We start from the raw sequence: 15,598 nt of genomic DNA on the forward strand, positions 1-15,598 counted from the left end.
GAGATTTTTTCTTCCAATGCATGGCGCACTTATAATTTAGAACAAGGGACCAAAACGCTTAAGAGCCCATCACGCAAATTGTTATCTGCTAGAAATCTACGCCTACGCAGTGAGCGCTGGCGGCCGAAATATCATCCGGGATTCCCAAGACACTGCTCAGAGCCGAGGGAGCTACCAAGAGCCCAGTTGTGTGCAGCTCTAGCGCCGACGTCGCCAACGTGGCGCACAGTGTGACGCAGTACGCAAGTTCGTCAGAATGGTCCTCCGCCGGCGACGCCGCTGCGTCACTGGTTTGCAGGCGCTTTCCTCTTGGAAGTAGCGACTGCTGCGGGGCTGAGCGCTGGTCTCTCGCGCCTCGGGAGCCAGGTTGGCGGCGCGATGAGGCGCAGTAAGGCCGACGTGGAGCGGTACATCGCCTCGGTGCAGGGCTCCGCGCCGTCGCCTCGAGAGGTGAGTGGGTCTCGAAGAGACCGACGGCCTCGACCTGGCCGGGCGGCGGCCTCGCGAGGCTCGGGCGTCATGGCTCCCGACGGGCGCTGCTCCCTGGCGCGCACTGTTGAGGCGCCGGCCGGCTGGCGTGGTCCTGTGGGCGGCGTGGCGCTCGCAAGCGCAGGGAGAGCCCTGGGGGGACCGCTGTGGGCGGGAGACCGTTGGCGCCGGGGCTTCCTCTTTCTCCCGGCCTGTTCCCGACGGTCCTCACTCGTGGGCCCGCCCTGGCCCGGGCTTTCTGGCCGGTGGCGCGCCGCGTAGTACCCGCGCGGCCTAGTTCTCGGGGGGCTTGGGCACCCGGGTGCTATATCGGCGGGATTCTTCCCATCCCCCGGACATTTACTTTACATGTTGCGGCGGAGGTCGTACCTCCTTGGCCAGGGGAAACCCAGTAGGGACTGACGCAGCTCCGGGGTGCGCTTTGGCGGCTTTGACGAGTGACAACGTAGGGATCTCAGCGCGAACATTTGCAACGGCCCGACGGCGCAAATGACACGCGAAGTCCCCTTGTTTTGAGTATGAGGTGTTTGTCGCTGTCCCTTTGTAAGGGTCCAGCTCCACTCCTCATACTCACCTCCCCCACCCCCAGAACACTTTGGTAGCTGCTTTTGCTTTTTAAAAAAATTATGAATTTTTTACAAATCGTTAGCATGGCTTAGAATTTTTAACCTTTTCCGCAAATGTTCTTAGGGTATTTTTCCTCTTTATAGGTAAATAATGTGATCTATTTTGGATTCAATAAGACTTTAGTAATTGAATCGAAAGAGTGACGGAAGAAGCTATTAAAGGTGGATGTGCACAGAATGTTGAGTCAGTTTGCTTTGGCATGAATAATCAGCGCTGTCGTTTATAAGCTGGGTATTTGGGGCCAGTTACACTTTTCATCCATAGGTGGAGTTGTAACATTGATAGAATTCGATAGGATCCATTTTAAACATTTAGGGTTGTGCTTGACACATAACACAATGTTAGCTACAAGTCACTGTTTTAATTGTTGATGTTAAAAGAATATTGGCTGGGGCGCGGTGGCTCACGCCTGTAATCACACCACTTTGGGAGTCCAAGGAGGGCGGATTGCCTGAGGTCAGGAGTTCGAGACCAACCTGGCTAACATGTTGAAACCCCGTCTCTACTAAAATTACAAAAAAAAAAAAAAAAAAGCCGGGCGTGGTGGCGCACGCTAGTAGTCCCAGGTACTCCGAAGGCTGAGGCAGGAGAGTCGCTTAAACCTGGGAGGCGGAGGTTCCAATGAGCCGATATCGGACTGCTCTCCAGCCTGGGGGACAGAGGGAGACTCCATCAAAAATAAAAATTAAAAACAAACAAGCCAAAACAACAAACGGAAACTCACGGATGACCATGATTGTGTCTTTTATCATAACTAAGCGTAGGTTATCTTATATTGTGCTTCCAGCAGCCCTATGGCTATTGAGACCTGTAAAGATTAAAGATACTTGTTCAGGGTCAAATAGGTAGTGCAGTAGAATTTTGGCAGGGGGTCTGATTTAGTTTCTCTTGGGAACAGTGGAGTAAGTTGCAGCCTATTCCTCCAGAGAGGAGGAATAGATACCTACTTGTACATTGTAATTTCAAACTGCTGGCGTAGTCATAAATATGAACGTGGTGATAGAGTCTAAAACTAGACCTTATTGAGGGTTCCAGTAACTCCTGAAAATAAAGACTTTACTTTTTATGTTTTTTTTTTGAGGTGGGGTCTCACTTACTCTGTCACCCAGCTGGATGCAATGGCGCTATCTCGACTCAACTGCAACTTCCGCCTTCCCAGCTCAAGCGATCCTCCCACCTCAGTCTCCCAAGTAGTTGGGACCACAGTTGCACCCACCACACCCGCTTATTTTTTTGTTTTGTTTTGTTTTGTATTTTTGGTAGAGACTGGGTTTAACCATGTTACCCAGGCTGTTCTCGAACTCCTGGGCTCAAGTGATTTCCCTGCCTCCCCCTCCCAAAGTGTTGGGATTCCAGGCGTGAGCCACCGCCATTATTTTATTTTTGAGACAAGGTCTCTTTTTATCTCCCAGGCTGGAGTGCTGTGGCGGGATCATGGCTCACTGTAGCGTTGACGTCCTGGGCTCAATCCATCCTCCCACCTTAGCCTCCTGGGTAGCTGAGACTACAGGCATGCCAGCTACAGGCATGCACCACCATGCCCGGCTAACTTTTTTCTTTAATGTAGAGACAGTGTCTTACTGTGCTACCCAGGCTGGTCTCCAACTCCTGGGCTTGAGTGATCCTCCCGCCTTGGCCCCAAGTGCTGAGATTACAGGTGTGAGCCACTCTGCTCAACCTGATTATTATTATTATTTTTAAACAAGCTTAAAAAAGCAAGCTTAGAGCCTTTCTGAGATTCTTAGGGGGGACCTTGGCTTCCAAAAGATTAAAAACCACTGGTCTAGACAGAAGTTACAATGTTCTTTCAACTACATAACTTTTCCATTAAATAAAGTGGAGTGGTGGCAAAATTTTGAGGATTCGTTATTATGACCATCTCTCTCTTTACACTTAAAGAGTATTTTTTTTCCCCAAATTGAAAGTCATTTACATTAGAATGGGGATTTCAGTGGAATATGGATTAGCTAGTGAGTAACTTTGGAACATGTGAAGCTGTTCTATAAAGTTAGGTTTGAGTGAAATGACAAAACAGTGTGCATTGGATAGAAGGTAAAGAATGGAGGGAGAAGAGGCAGTGTCTGTGAAGAATATAAAGAGGTTAGTATTCTCCCCCAGTTTGGCAGAGGCTGGCCATCTGTGAACTGACCATGCTTTCTAGAATCTCTGAGTTTTGGAGTGTGATGATGTGTCTGTGTATATTACCTTTCTAGTCTTCCATTGTGCTTTCATTTGTTAGTCTCCTCTTTGTTTTGCCATTTTTCTACTCCCTCACGTGCTTTTGCCCTTCTTAAAAATATTATTCACCTGTAATTCAAGCACTTTCGGAGGCCGAGAGACCAGCCTGACCAATATGGTGAAAATCCGTCTCTATTAAAAATACAAAAATTAGCCGGGTGTGGTGGCAGGCGCCTGTAGTCTCAGCTACTTGGGAGGCTGAGACAGGAGAATTGCTTGAACCCTGGAGGCAGACGTTGCGGTGAGCAGAGATTGCGCCACTGCACTCCAGCCTGTGTGACAGAGCAAGACTCTTGTCTCAAAAAAAAAAAAATATATATATATATATAATTCTTTCTCTAGTTTTTCTTTTTCCTTATGGCTTCTGTTTAGTTTTTCTAGGTTCTGTCAAGTTGGTTTCTTATTCTGCAGCTGATTCCTACTTCTCAAAGGCTACCTGACAGCTCTTATTTTTATTATTATTATTATTTTTAGAATAGGGTCTTGAGGTGTTGCCCAGGCTGGCATCAAATTTTTGGGCATAAGTGATCTTCCTACCTCTGTTTCCTGAGTACCTAGGACTACAGGCAGGCGCCTTTGATAGCTGTTAGTTTTTTCTGCCCTTTGCATGTATACTTCATACTTCTGAGTAATACACATATATACTTTTGTTATTTTTAATTCCCTTTCTCACATTTTAGACATTTTCTTTTTTTTCTTTTTTGGGGCAGAGTCTCGCTCTATCGCCCAGGCTGGAGTGTGGTGGCGGGATCTTGGCTCACTGCAAACTCTGCCTCCCGGGTTCACATGGTTCTCCTGCCTCAGCCTCCTGAGTAGCTGGGACTACAGGTACCCGCCACAATGCCCAGCTAATTTTTTTTGTATTTTCAGTAGAAACGGGGTGTCACCGTGTTAGCCAGGATGGTCTCGATCTCCTGACCTCGTAATCTGCCCACCTCAGCCTCCCAAAGGGCTGGAATTACAGGCGTGAGCCACCGCGCCCAGCCCCATTTTAGACATTTTCTTTTTTTTTTTTTTTTTTGAGACGGAGTCTCGCTCTTTTGCCCAGGCTGGAGTGCAGTGGCGGGATCTCCACTCACTGCAAGCTCCGCCCTCCGGGTTTACGCCATTCTCCTGCCTCAGCCTCCCGAGCAGCTGGGACTACAGGCGCCCGCCACCTCACCCGGCAAGTTTTTTGTATTTCTAGTAGAGACAGGGTTTCACCGTGTTCGCCAGGATGGTCTCGATCTCCTGACCTCGTGATCCGCCCGTCTCGGCCTCCCAAAGTGCTGGGATTACAGGCTTGAGCCACTGTGCCCGGCCCATTTTAGACATTTTCTACTGACTTTCTACTATGCTTCTCCCAAACTGTCTTCAGACACTTTGGTTTGCCTCTCATTCTTTCTTTCAGTACTGTTACTTGCAATTTTTGTTTAAATGAATATTTCACATTTATATAAATATCATAAGGTAAATATTTTTGCATTTGAATTGCCCTTGTTATGCAGTTTTGTTTTTCCTGGACTGAATAATTGCTTTATTTTTAGGTTTGTTTATGTTGTATTACTCCTTGTTTACTTAAACTCAGCAATTTAAACCCTCAAATGTGGTCAAACTGGTCACATAATCCCATCAATTTCATCTTAAAACATTGCTTGATTGATTGTCTTTCTACCTAGGATACCCTTACTAACAGACTCCTCCAACCCGGACTGGTTTTTCTTCCTCTTTACTACACAGCTGTGCTCTTGGGACTTCCCTTTATCATCAGCTTGAGAATTCCCTTCACCTCTTTTCTGAGTTAGACACTTTGTTTCTTGTATCTCATGTCCTCTTGATTTACTTTCTTTGTTTTGGTGTAGCATAGCCTCACTTGCTTTGAGGAAAACTGGATGAGAAGTTTTTGTTTTGTTTTGTTTTGTTTTGTTTTTGATACAGAGTCTTGCTCTGTTGCCCTGACTGGAGTGCAGTGGGGTCGTCTCGGCTCACTGCAGCCTCCTCCTCCCGGGTTCAAGGGATTCAAGGGAGAATGGCGTAAACCTGGGAGGCAGAGCTTGCAGTGAGCTGAGGTCCGGCCACTGTACTCCAGCCTGGGCGAGAGAGCGAGACTCTGTCTCAAAAAAAAAAAAAAAAAAAAAAAAAGAAACCCCGTCTCTACTAAAAATACAAAAAATTAGCCGGGTGCGGTGGCGGGCGCCTGTAGTCCCAGCTACACGGGAGGCTGAGGCAGGAGAATGGCGTGAACCCGGAGGGCGGAGCTTGCAGTGAGTGGAGATCCCGCCACTGCACTCCAGCCTGGGCCATAAAGCGAGAGTCTGTCTCCAAAAAAAAAAAGAAGTCCGATGAGATTCTTGTTCTTGGTAACTTAAAGGTTTTCTGGAAGTGTCCTTTCAATTGGGAAACTCATTTCTTTCAGTTCTGTAACATTTCTTGTATTATTTCTTTGACCATTTCTTACCTTTTTTTAATGATGTTTACCTGAAAGTTGGAGTTTCTCTAATTTTTCTCTTATTCTCCTCTTCTTTTTTTTTCTTTTTATTTTTTGAGACGGAGTCTCGCTCTGTTGCCCAGGCTGGAGTGCAGTGTGCAATCTCAGCTCACTGCAAGCTCCACCCCCCAGGTTCACGCCATTCTCCTGCCTCTGCCTCCCGAGTAGCTGGGACTACAGGCGCCCGCCACCGCACCCGGCTAATTTTTTTGTATTTTTAGTAGAGACGGGGTTTCACCGTGTTAGCCAGCATGGTCTCCATCTCCTGACCTCGTGATCTGCCCACCTCAGCCTCCCAAAGTGCTGGGATTAAGGCGTGAGCCACCGTGCCCGGCCCCCTCCTCTTTTTTTTCTGCCTTTTGAGAGATTTCTTTACCCTTATGTTCCAGGGGAAGTAGATTGGGGAACTCATGGTTCACTATCTAGACTTTTCATTGTCCTGTATAATCACTGCCTTCACCCTTGTTGGAACGTCACAGATTTGTATCTGATCAGATGGGTTTGCTGAGAACAGCAGCTTTTTTGGAGGATTTTAGGGGGAGAGGGATCCATTTGACTGTGCAAGATAGAGATGATTTGGTATCTCTTAGGGTCTGACTGTTCCTGTTGTCAGCCCTACATCAGTTCTTGATATTTGGCAGCTTAAGTGAATTCAGGTATTTGCTTATAGTGATACCTGCTGTCATGGAAAGAAGTACTGCTTGAATCAAGTATTGTCCTGTTTACATAACATGGGCTCTGCTGCTTCCTAGCTGTATATCTTTAAACAAGAATATAGAAGAATAATTTATAAAGTTGTTTATCTTAAGATTGTCTACTTTAATAACATAGTTGGAAGCAAAGAAGGTAATGGAATTATTTTTCTATTATGTTTTGGCTTTGTACCTTGAATCTATTTCTTCATTTTGAAAAGGGGGAATTGGCCGGGCACGGTGGCTCACGCCTGTAATACTAGCACTTTGGGAGGTGGAGGAGGTCAGATCACGGGGTCGAGAGATCGAGACCATCTTGGCCAATATGGTGAAACCCCATCTCTACTAAAAATACAAAAATTAGCTGGGTGTGGTGGCGTGCGCCTGTAGTCCCAGCTTGTACCAGGGAGGCGAAAGTGGCAGTGAGCTGAGATCAAGCCATTGTTCTCCAGCCTGGCGACAGAGCGAGACTCCGTGTCAAAAAAAGAAAGAGAGGGAGAAACAAGCTCTTGTTTCTTTATGTGCTGTCCTGACTATTGTGTATTATTTTTGTCACATATTTTCTCCTGTATCTTTTAAATTTGTGCATTTAACGGGGAGGGGAGACTGTGTACCCAGTTCTTATGTATTCTCTTCCTTGCTTTAAAAAGTATTTGTGTTTAATTGCAGTTCAGTTCTTAACCTGTTTTCTCAAGTCTTCGTTAAGAATATTAAGTGAAGTTTAAGATTGCTTATAGTTCTTTTTATTTTATTTATTTTTTTGAGACGGAGTCTTGCTCTGTTGCCAGACTGGAGTGCAGTGTAGCCATCTTGGCTCACTACACCCTCCGCCTCCCGGGTTCACGCCGTTCTCCTGCCTCAGCCTCCCAAGTAGCTGGGGTTACAGGCGCCTGCCACCACGCCCGGCTAATTTTTTTGTATTTTCAGTAGAGACAGGGTTTCACTGTGTTGGTCAGGATGGTCTAGATCTCCAGACCTCGTGATCCGCCCGCCTCGGCCTCCCGGAGTGCTGGGATTATAGACATGAGCCACCGCGCCCAGCCGCTTACAGTTTTTTACTTTTAAAATGTATTCTGTTTAGGATGGACAGTCAAAATACTGTCATACCAGGATCACTTGGAATAGTTTTCCGAGTGTCACAGAATCTGCCATATTGCTCAGGCTGGTCTCAAACTCCTGGGGTTAAGTGATTTGCCTCTTTGGCCTCCCAAAGTTCTGGGATTACAGATGTGAGCTACACTCCCAGCTCTGAGTGTCACTTTTTGACATAGTGTTTTTAAAAAATCAACTTTATTGAGGTATAATTGATATACCATACAATTCATCCATTTAAAGTGTACAATTACTTGATTTTTGGTGTATTACAATTATTAATTTTTTAAGTTGTAGAAAACTATAACAATTTGCCATTTTAACCATTTTTAGTTGTACAATTTGGTGACATTAACTACATTTACAGTGTTGTTCAGACATCACCATTGTCTATTTTCAAAAGATTCTATTACAGAGATCCTGTAGCTATTTAGTAGTAACTCTACAGGTCCTCTTTTCTGCAGTCCCTGGAAACTTCTGTCTACTTTGTTTGTCATGACTTTGCCTATTCTGGATATTTCATATTAATAGGGTTATATAGTATTTGTGCTTTTGTGTCTGGCTCATTTCACTTACCATGTTTTCAGGGTTCATATGTTTTATAGCATGTGCCAGAATTTCATTCCTTTTTATAGTCGAATAATAGTCTATTGTGTATATATTCCACATTTCATTTACCTCTTCATGTGTCATTGGATACCTGGGTTGTTTCCTTCTTTTGACTTGCAAATAATGCAGTCAACACTGGCGAACAGTATCTTGAGTGCCTGCTCTCAGTTTCCTTGGTTATATACCTAGGAGTAGAATTGCTGGATCATATGGAAACATTTTATGTTTAGCTTTTTGAGGAACCCCTAAACTGTTTTCCATAGTGGCTGCAGTATTTTACATTCCCACCAGCAATGTATGAGAGTTCCAATTTCTCCACATCTTTGTCAACACTTGTTTTCTATTCTTTCAGGCGCCCGCCACCTCGCCCGGCTAGTTTTTTGTATTTTTTAGTAGAGACGGGGTTTCACCGTGTTAGCCAGGATGGTCTCGATCTCCTGACCTTGTGATCCGCCCGTCTCGGCCTCCCAAAGTGCTGGGATTACAGGCTTGAGCCACCGCGCCCGGCCTTTTTTTTCTTTTTTTTTTTTTTTTTTTTTTTTTTTTTTTTTTTGAGACGGAGTCTGGCTCTGTCGCCCAGGCTGGAGTGCAGTGGCGCGATCTCGGCTCTATTCTTTTTGATTGCATCGGCTGGGATAGCTGTGAAGTGATATCTCATTGTGGTTTTGATTTGCATATTCTAATAACTCATGATGTTGAGAATGTTCTCATGGTTTATTGGCCATTTGTATATGTCCTTATAGAAATGTTAATTCAAGTCCTTTTTTTAAAAAAAAATCAGACAGGGTCTTGCTCTGTCGCCCAGGCTAGGGTTACAGCCTTGACCTCTTGGGTTCAAGCAACCCTCTCACCTCAGCCTCTCGCGTAGTATAGGCATGTGCCACCACGCCTGGGTAATTTTCTTTTTTTTTTTTTTTGGGAGAGGCTGGGTTTTGCCATGTTGCCCAGGCTAGTCTCCCACAGCCTCCCAAAGTGCTGGGATTACAGGCATGAGCCACCAGCCTGGCCTATTCAAGTCCTTTGATTTGGGCTTTTATTTTATTTATTTTTAATTTTTTTTTAGTGTATTCTACTTTTATGACTTGGGTTTTTTAATTGGGTTGTCTTTTTTGTTGAATTGTAAAAATTCTTAATATATTCTGGATATTAAACCCTTGTCACATATGTGGTTTCCAAATATTTTCTCCCATTCTGTAGGTTTTTGCAGAATGATTTTTTTTTTTGAGAAAGAATTTCACTCTTGTTGCCCAGGCTGGAGTTCAGTGGCACCATCCTGGCTCATCACAACCTCTGCCTTCCAGGTTCAAGCGATTCTCCTGCTTCAGCCTCCTGAGCAGCTGCGGTTACAGGCATGCGCCACCATGGCTGGCTAATTTTGTGTTTTTAGTAGAGACAGGGTTTCTCCATGTTGGTTAGGTTGGTCTTGAACTCCCAACCTCAGGTGATCCACCCACCTTGGCCTCCCAAAGTGCTGGGATTACAGGCGTGAGCCACCATGCCAGGCTACAGAATAATTTTAATTAAATCCATTTTATCTGTTTTTTTGTTTGTCTATTTCTTGTGCTTTTGGTGTCATATCTAAGAATACATTGCTAAATCCTGGGACATGAAGATTTACCCTGTTTTTCTTAGAGTGTTGTGCTTTTTGCTCTTTTTTTTTTTTTTTTTTTTTTTTGAGACGGAGTCTCGCTCTGTCCACCAGGCTGGAGTGCAGTGGCGCGATCTCGGCTCACTGCAAGCTCTGCCTCCTGGGTTCAAGCCGTTCTCCTGCCTCAGCCTCCCGGGTAGCTGGGACTACAGGCGCCCGCCACCGCGCCCGGCTAATCTTTTGTATTTTTAGTAGAGACGGGGTTTCACCGTGGTCTCGATCTCCTGACCTTGTGATCCGCCCGCCTCGGCCTCCCAAAGTGCTGGGATTACAGCCGTGAGCCACCGCGCCCGGCCAGCTTTTTGCTCTTATGTTTAAGTTGTTGGTCCATTTTGGGGTCATTTTTATATATGGAGTGTGGTAGGGTCCAACTTTATTCTTTTGCATGTGGAAATTTCGTTGTACCTTCACCATTTTTATAGAGACTGTTGTTTCCTTATTTAATGGACTTAGGACCCTTGTCAGAACCAACTGGCCATAGATTTATGGGTTTATTTCTGAACTCTCAATTCTGTTTTGTTGGTCTGTGTGTATCTTTATGCCGTATGACACTGTTTTGATTGTTGTAGCTTTGTGGTAAGTTTTGAAATTGAGAAGTGTGAGTTCCTCCAAGTTTGTTCTTTTTCAAGAGTGTTTGGCTTTTGGGCACTTTGCAGTCTCATCTGAATTTGAGGATTGGCTTTTCCATTTCTGCAGAAGTGACCATTGGAGTTTTGGGATTCCAAATTTGGGAAATAGGGACTGCATTGAATCTGTAGCTCACTTTGGAAAATATTGACATCTCAACAATATTAGGTCTTCCTATGTGTGAACATAGATGTCTTTCCATTTATTTAGGTCTTTTAAATTCTTTGAGCAGTTTTGTTTTTGTTTTTGTTTAGACAGGGTTTGGCTGTGTCACCCAGGCTTGAGTGCAGTAGTGCTATCACTGCTCACTGCAGCCCTGACCCCCCGGGCTCAAGCCACCCTCCTGCCTCAGTCTCTGGAGTAGCTGGGACTACAGGCAAATGCTGCCATGCCTGGATATTTATTTTGCATTTTTAGTAGACACAGAGTTTTTCCATGTTGCCTAGGCTGGCCCCAAACCCTTGGGCTCAAGTGATCTACCTGCTGAGGCCTCCCAAAGTGCTGGGATTGCAGGTGTTAGCCTGGCCTTGAGCACCATTTTATAATTTAAGCATACAAGTATTTCACCTCCTTGTTTACATTTATTCCCAGGCATTTTTTCTTTTAGATGTGATTGTAAATGGAATTGCTTTCTTAACTTGCTTTTCTGAGTGTTTGTTGCTGGTACAGTAGTCCCTTCTTATCCACAGTATTGCCTTATGTGGTTTTACTTACCTGCGTCACCCATGGTCCAAAAATATTGAATGGGGCAGGGCGCGGTGGCTCACGCCTGTAATCCCAGCACTTTGGGAGGCTGAGGCGGGCGGATCACTGAGGTCAGGAGATCTAGACCATCCTGGCAAACACGGTGAAACCCTGTTTCTACTAAAAATACAAAAAAAAAATTAGCCGGGCGTGGTGGCAGGCACCTGTAGTCCCAGCTACTCGGGAGGTTGAGGCAGGAGAATGGCGTGAACCCGGGAGGCGGAGCTTGCAGTGAGCCGAGATTGCACCACTGCACTCCAGCCTGGGCGACAGAGTGAGACTCCATCTCAAAAAAAAAAAAAAAAAAAATTGAATGGAAGATTATATAAACATTTCATAAGTTTTAAATTGCAAATAGTTCTGAATAATATGATAAAATTTCACAGCCTCTTGCTGCGTCCTACCCAGGACACGAATCATCCCTTTGTCCAACATATTCACGCTGTATATGCTCCCCACCCGCTAATTACATACTAGCCATCTCAGTTATCAGATCAACTGTTGGAGTATTGCAGTGCTTGTGTTCAGGTAACCCTTATATTATTTAAAATGGCACCAAAGAGCAAGAGTAGCAATGCTGGCAATTCACATATGCCAGAGAGAAGCCCTACAGTGCTTCCTTTAAGTGAAAAGGTGAGTTTTTGACTTAGGAAAGAAAAAAGATTATGTACTGGGGTTGCTAAGATCTATGGTAAGAACAAATCTTTTGTCCATGAAATTGTGAAGAAGGAAAAAGAAATTTGTACTAGTTTTGTTGTGACATCCCAAACTGCAAAAGTTACAGCCACAGTGTGTGATAAGTGCTTAGTTAAGATGGGCAAGACATTAAATTTGTGGGTGGAGGACACAAACAGGAAACATATTTCCATTGATGGCAACCTGGTTTGGTACTATTCATCGTTTTGGACATTCACTGGGGTCTTGGAATTTCAGAAATAAGATGTTTGAGTAGCTGTATACTCTTTATCACATGGATGGAACATAATCTGGTTGTATCAGCATTTTTTTTTTTTTTTTTTGGAGATGGAGTCATTCTGTTGCCCAGGCTCCCAGGCTGGAGTTCAGTGGTGCGATCTTGGCCCACTGCAGCCTCTGCCTTCTGGGTTCAAGCGATTCTTGGCTTCAGCCTCCTGAGCAGTGGGAATTATAGGTGTGTGCCACCATACCCAGCTAATTTTCATATTTTTAGTAGAAATGAGGTTTCTGCATGTTGGCCCGGCTGGTCTCGAACTCTTGTCTTCAAGTGATCGCCTGCCTCAGTCTCCCAATGTGCTGGGATTACAGGTGTGAGCCACCGCACCCAGCCTGATGTGTATCAGCATGTTGGACTTTGGAGTTTGTGTAACCAAGGAACCAGGCTGTGGACCTTGTTTATTACTTGAAGAATTCAATGTTTATTTCTGCCTTTTTGAATACTTGACTGTAAAATACTGATCTGATCTGTAGAGAGAACAGTACATGGACCAGGGAATCCTCAGTGACTTAATACGTCCTAAGTACTGACTTATTCTTTCCCATAGAGATTTACACATGGTAGGAGAAGAGATTTCTGGAATACCTTTCCTCCCCCGAGAAAGCTGGTTTATTTTGTTTGTTAAGTGAGAGAGTGGTACCACAGGGTTTCCAAGATTTCCAAGGCTGATGAAAATTCTTAACTTCTGTTGTCTGTCTTACTTTCTTGAATTTATTTTTTGTGTGTATGTATTTATTATTTAGAGATGGGGTCTCCCTGTGTCACCCAGGCTGGAGTGCAGTGTCACAGTCATAACTCACAGCAGAGTCAATCTCCTGGGCTCAAGTGATTCTCCTGCCTTGGCCTTATGAGTAGCTAGGAACACAGGCATACTCCACTATGCCCGGCTGTTTTTTTCCCCCTGGAGACAGGATCTTGTTGTGTTGCACAGGCTGGTTTCAAACTCTTGGCCTCAAAGCAGGCCTCCCACCTTGGTCTCTGAAAGTGTTAGAATTAAATAGAGTTAAAGGTGTGACCAACTGCGTCCAGCTTATTTATTATTAGTAGTATTTTTTTTTTTGGAGATGGGGTCTTGATCTGTCGCCCAGGCTGGAGTACAGTGGCACGATCTCAGCTCACTGCAACCTCTGGCTCACTGCAACCTCCACCTCCTGGGTTCAACTGATTCTTGTGCCTCAGCCTCCCGAGTAGCTGGGAGGCACCCGCCATCATGCCTGGCTAATTTTTGTAGAGATGGGGTTTCACCATGTTGGCCATGCTGATCTCAAACTCCTGAGCTCAGATGATCCGCCCACTTTGGCCTCCCAAAGTGCTGGGATTGTAGGCATGAGCCACCGCATCCAGCTCTATTTTTTGTTTTATGACAGGAAATTATAAAACATGGAATTATGCATTTTTCAGGCTTTAAAAAATACTTTTAAGTGAATGAAAACGGCATATCTGAACGTAAACTTAGGACAAATTTTTACTACTTTTGAAAAAATGCTGGAAAATATTTCTGTATGAAAAGTAAAACAATTTTCAATATTTTTTTAGAAGTCAATGAAAGGATTCTATTTTGCAAAGCTGTATTATGAAGCTAAAGAATATGATCTTGCTAAAAAGTAAGTACAAACTGTAACATGTATTCGTTTTTTTAAAAATCAATGCCTTTTCTCATTTTCTTTGAAATAGGTAAAAATATGTTCTTTAGTAGTTTTTCCTAAGTGTATTCTGAAATAAGGGATTTATCACTCAGACTGATGCTAATGACCAACCTAGATTCCATTGAGATTGAAACTGTAATTAGTGTTTTCTGCATGCTGCTGTTTGTTTATATCAAGGGCAAGAAATTGTTTGTCTTAAAACACTTTTTCTAAAAATTGTCTTGTGTTAGAGTAAAAGAGGACCATGCCCATATCTTAATTTATTTTTGGTTAGATATCAGATACTTTAATCAGATGGGAAATAGCAGTGAATAAAAATTAAACTGCAATTGCAAGACAGGAGAATGGCTTTTGTATAAAAGATCTTTAATTGACACAATATGTGATGCTCTAAGGCTGTATCCTAGGGATAGGAAGCTTGGTGATTCTGATTTCCTGACTTGGAGTGGATTAAATCAGGAAATGAAGAGGGAGGCAGGCATTTTTTTTTTTTTTTGAGGCAGTATCTGTTTCTCTTGACCAGACTGGAGTGCAGCGGCTGGCTCCATCTTGGCTCACTGTAACCCTCTGCCTTCCGGGCTCAAGAGATCTTCCCACCTCAGCGCCCCAAGTAGCTGGGGATACAGATGTGCACCACCACACCTAGCTAAGATTTGCATTTTTTGGTAGAGACAGGTTTCACTGTGTTGCCCAGGCTGATCTTGAACTTCTGAGCACAGAAGTCTGTCTGCCTCAGCCTCCTGTAGTGTTGGGACTACAGGTGTGTGTTATTGCTCCCAGCCGGGAGGCAGGCTTTTAAAGGCATCCAAAGATGGAAATGCTGGTAAGAAAGGAAAAATGGTGGTACGTAAGTTATGTAACTAGCAGCACTGCGACTGTTAACCCTTGTACCTTTTTACTGTGAGACTTTGCTCCCTTAGTTTAGGTCTGGCCTAATTTCTCTGATCATAATACTGTCAAGGAACCTAGAGGATATTTACTTATTTTAGTTGTCACTTGATTTGAGAAATGGAGATTTCCTATATTTGGTACTATAATTAGTAATTTTTCTTCTGTTCGATTTTAGCTGGATATAGTACTGTTAGAAATTACTTTCTCGCTTAAAGGGTAAATATATTTCCCTTTGTTGTTTGGGAAGTTGTTGCTCTTTAGTATTTTGCATTATGATAACTTTAAAAATGTTTACTGTAATCACTTTTCTAATTTATTTGCAAAACTTAGTGCTTTACTAAAATGTGATCAGAAAGAAAAAGCAATTTATATGTTCATTTCTTATGTGTGGATAACACTGGAGAAAATTTGGTAATTGTGACATTTAATGGTAAAATGAGTATGTGGTCAACTCTATGTACGTGTTTTTAAGTATTACCCATTTCTTTCTATGAATACTTTTGAGTTATCTGCATAAATAGTGGTAGTCTTGAGTAACAATATAAACGAGTTTAGTGGTTGCTTTGGTTTAAGATGTGTTCTTCAGTTAGCATTTAAAAGTACAGTTCTAAGTTTAATTTACTTTTGTATTTTAAAAAACAGATACATATGTACTTATATAAATGTGCAAGAGAGGGATCCCAAAGCTCACAGATTTCTGGGTCTTCTTTATGAATTGGAAGAAAACACAGATAAAGCCGTTGAATGTTACAGGGTAAGTTATAGGATTCAAATACAGCCTTTGCATAGCCAAACACATGATGCCAAGACAAATTTTTATGAGTAAGTCAAATATATTTTATGAATATGATAAAA

At 43.6% G+C, this 15,598-nt stretch overlaps 1 protein-coding gene across 4 annotated transcripts in view; it reads left to right on the plus strand.

Annotated features, from left to right (window-relative positions):
- Window positions 1–236: 236 nt before the first annotated feature.
- Window positions 237–15,598, plus strand: part of LOC104666650 (E3 SUMO-protein ligase RanBP2) — a 71,377-nt gene continuing 56,015 nt past the window's right edge. For all 4 annotated transcript variants that reach the window (XM_010368768.2, XM_030920765.1, XM_010368775.2 and 1 more), the window contains exons 1-3: window positions 237–450; window positions 13,743–13,810; window positions 15,386–15,497. In XM_010368768.2, coding sequence (XP_010367070.2) covers window positions 379–450; window positions 13,743–13,810; window positions 15,386–15,497 — 252 coding nt within the window. In that variant the 5' untranslated portion in view covers window positions 237–378. The remainder of the gene's footprint in view (window positions 451–13,742; window positions 13,811–15,385; window positions 15,498–15,598) is intronic.

Source organism: Rhinopithecus roxellana, chromosome 17 (genome assembly GCF_007565055.1).
Source record: "Rhinopithecus roxellana isolate Shanxi Qingling chromosome 17, ASM756505v1, whole genome shotgun sequence".
Taxonomy (NCBI): Eukaryota; Metazoa; Chordata; class Mammalia; order Primates; family Cercopithecidae; genus Rhinopithecus; species Rhinopithecus roxellana.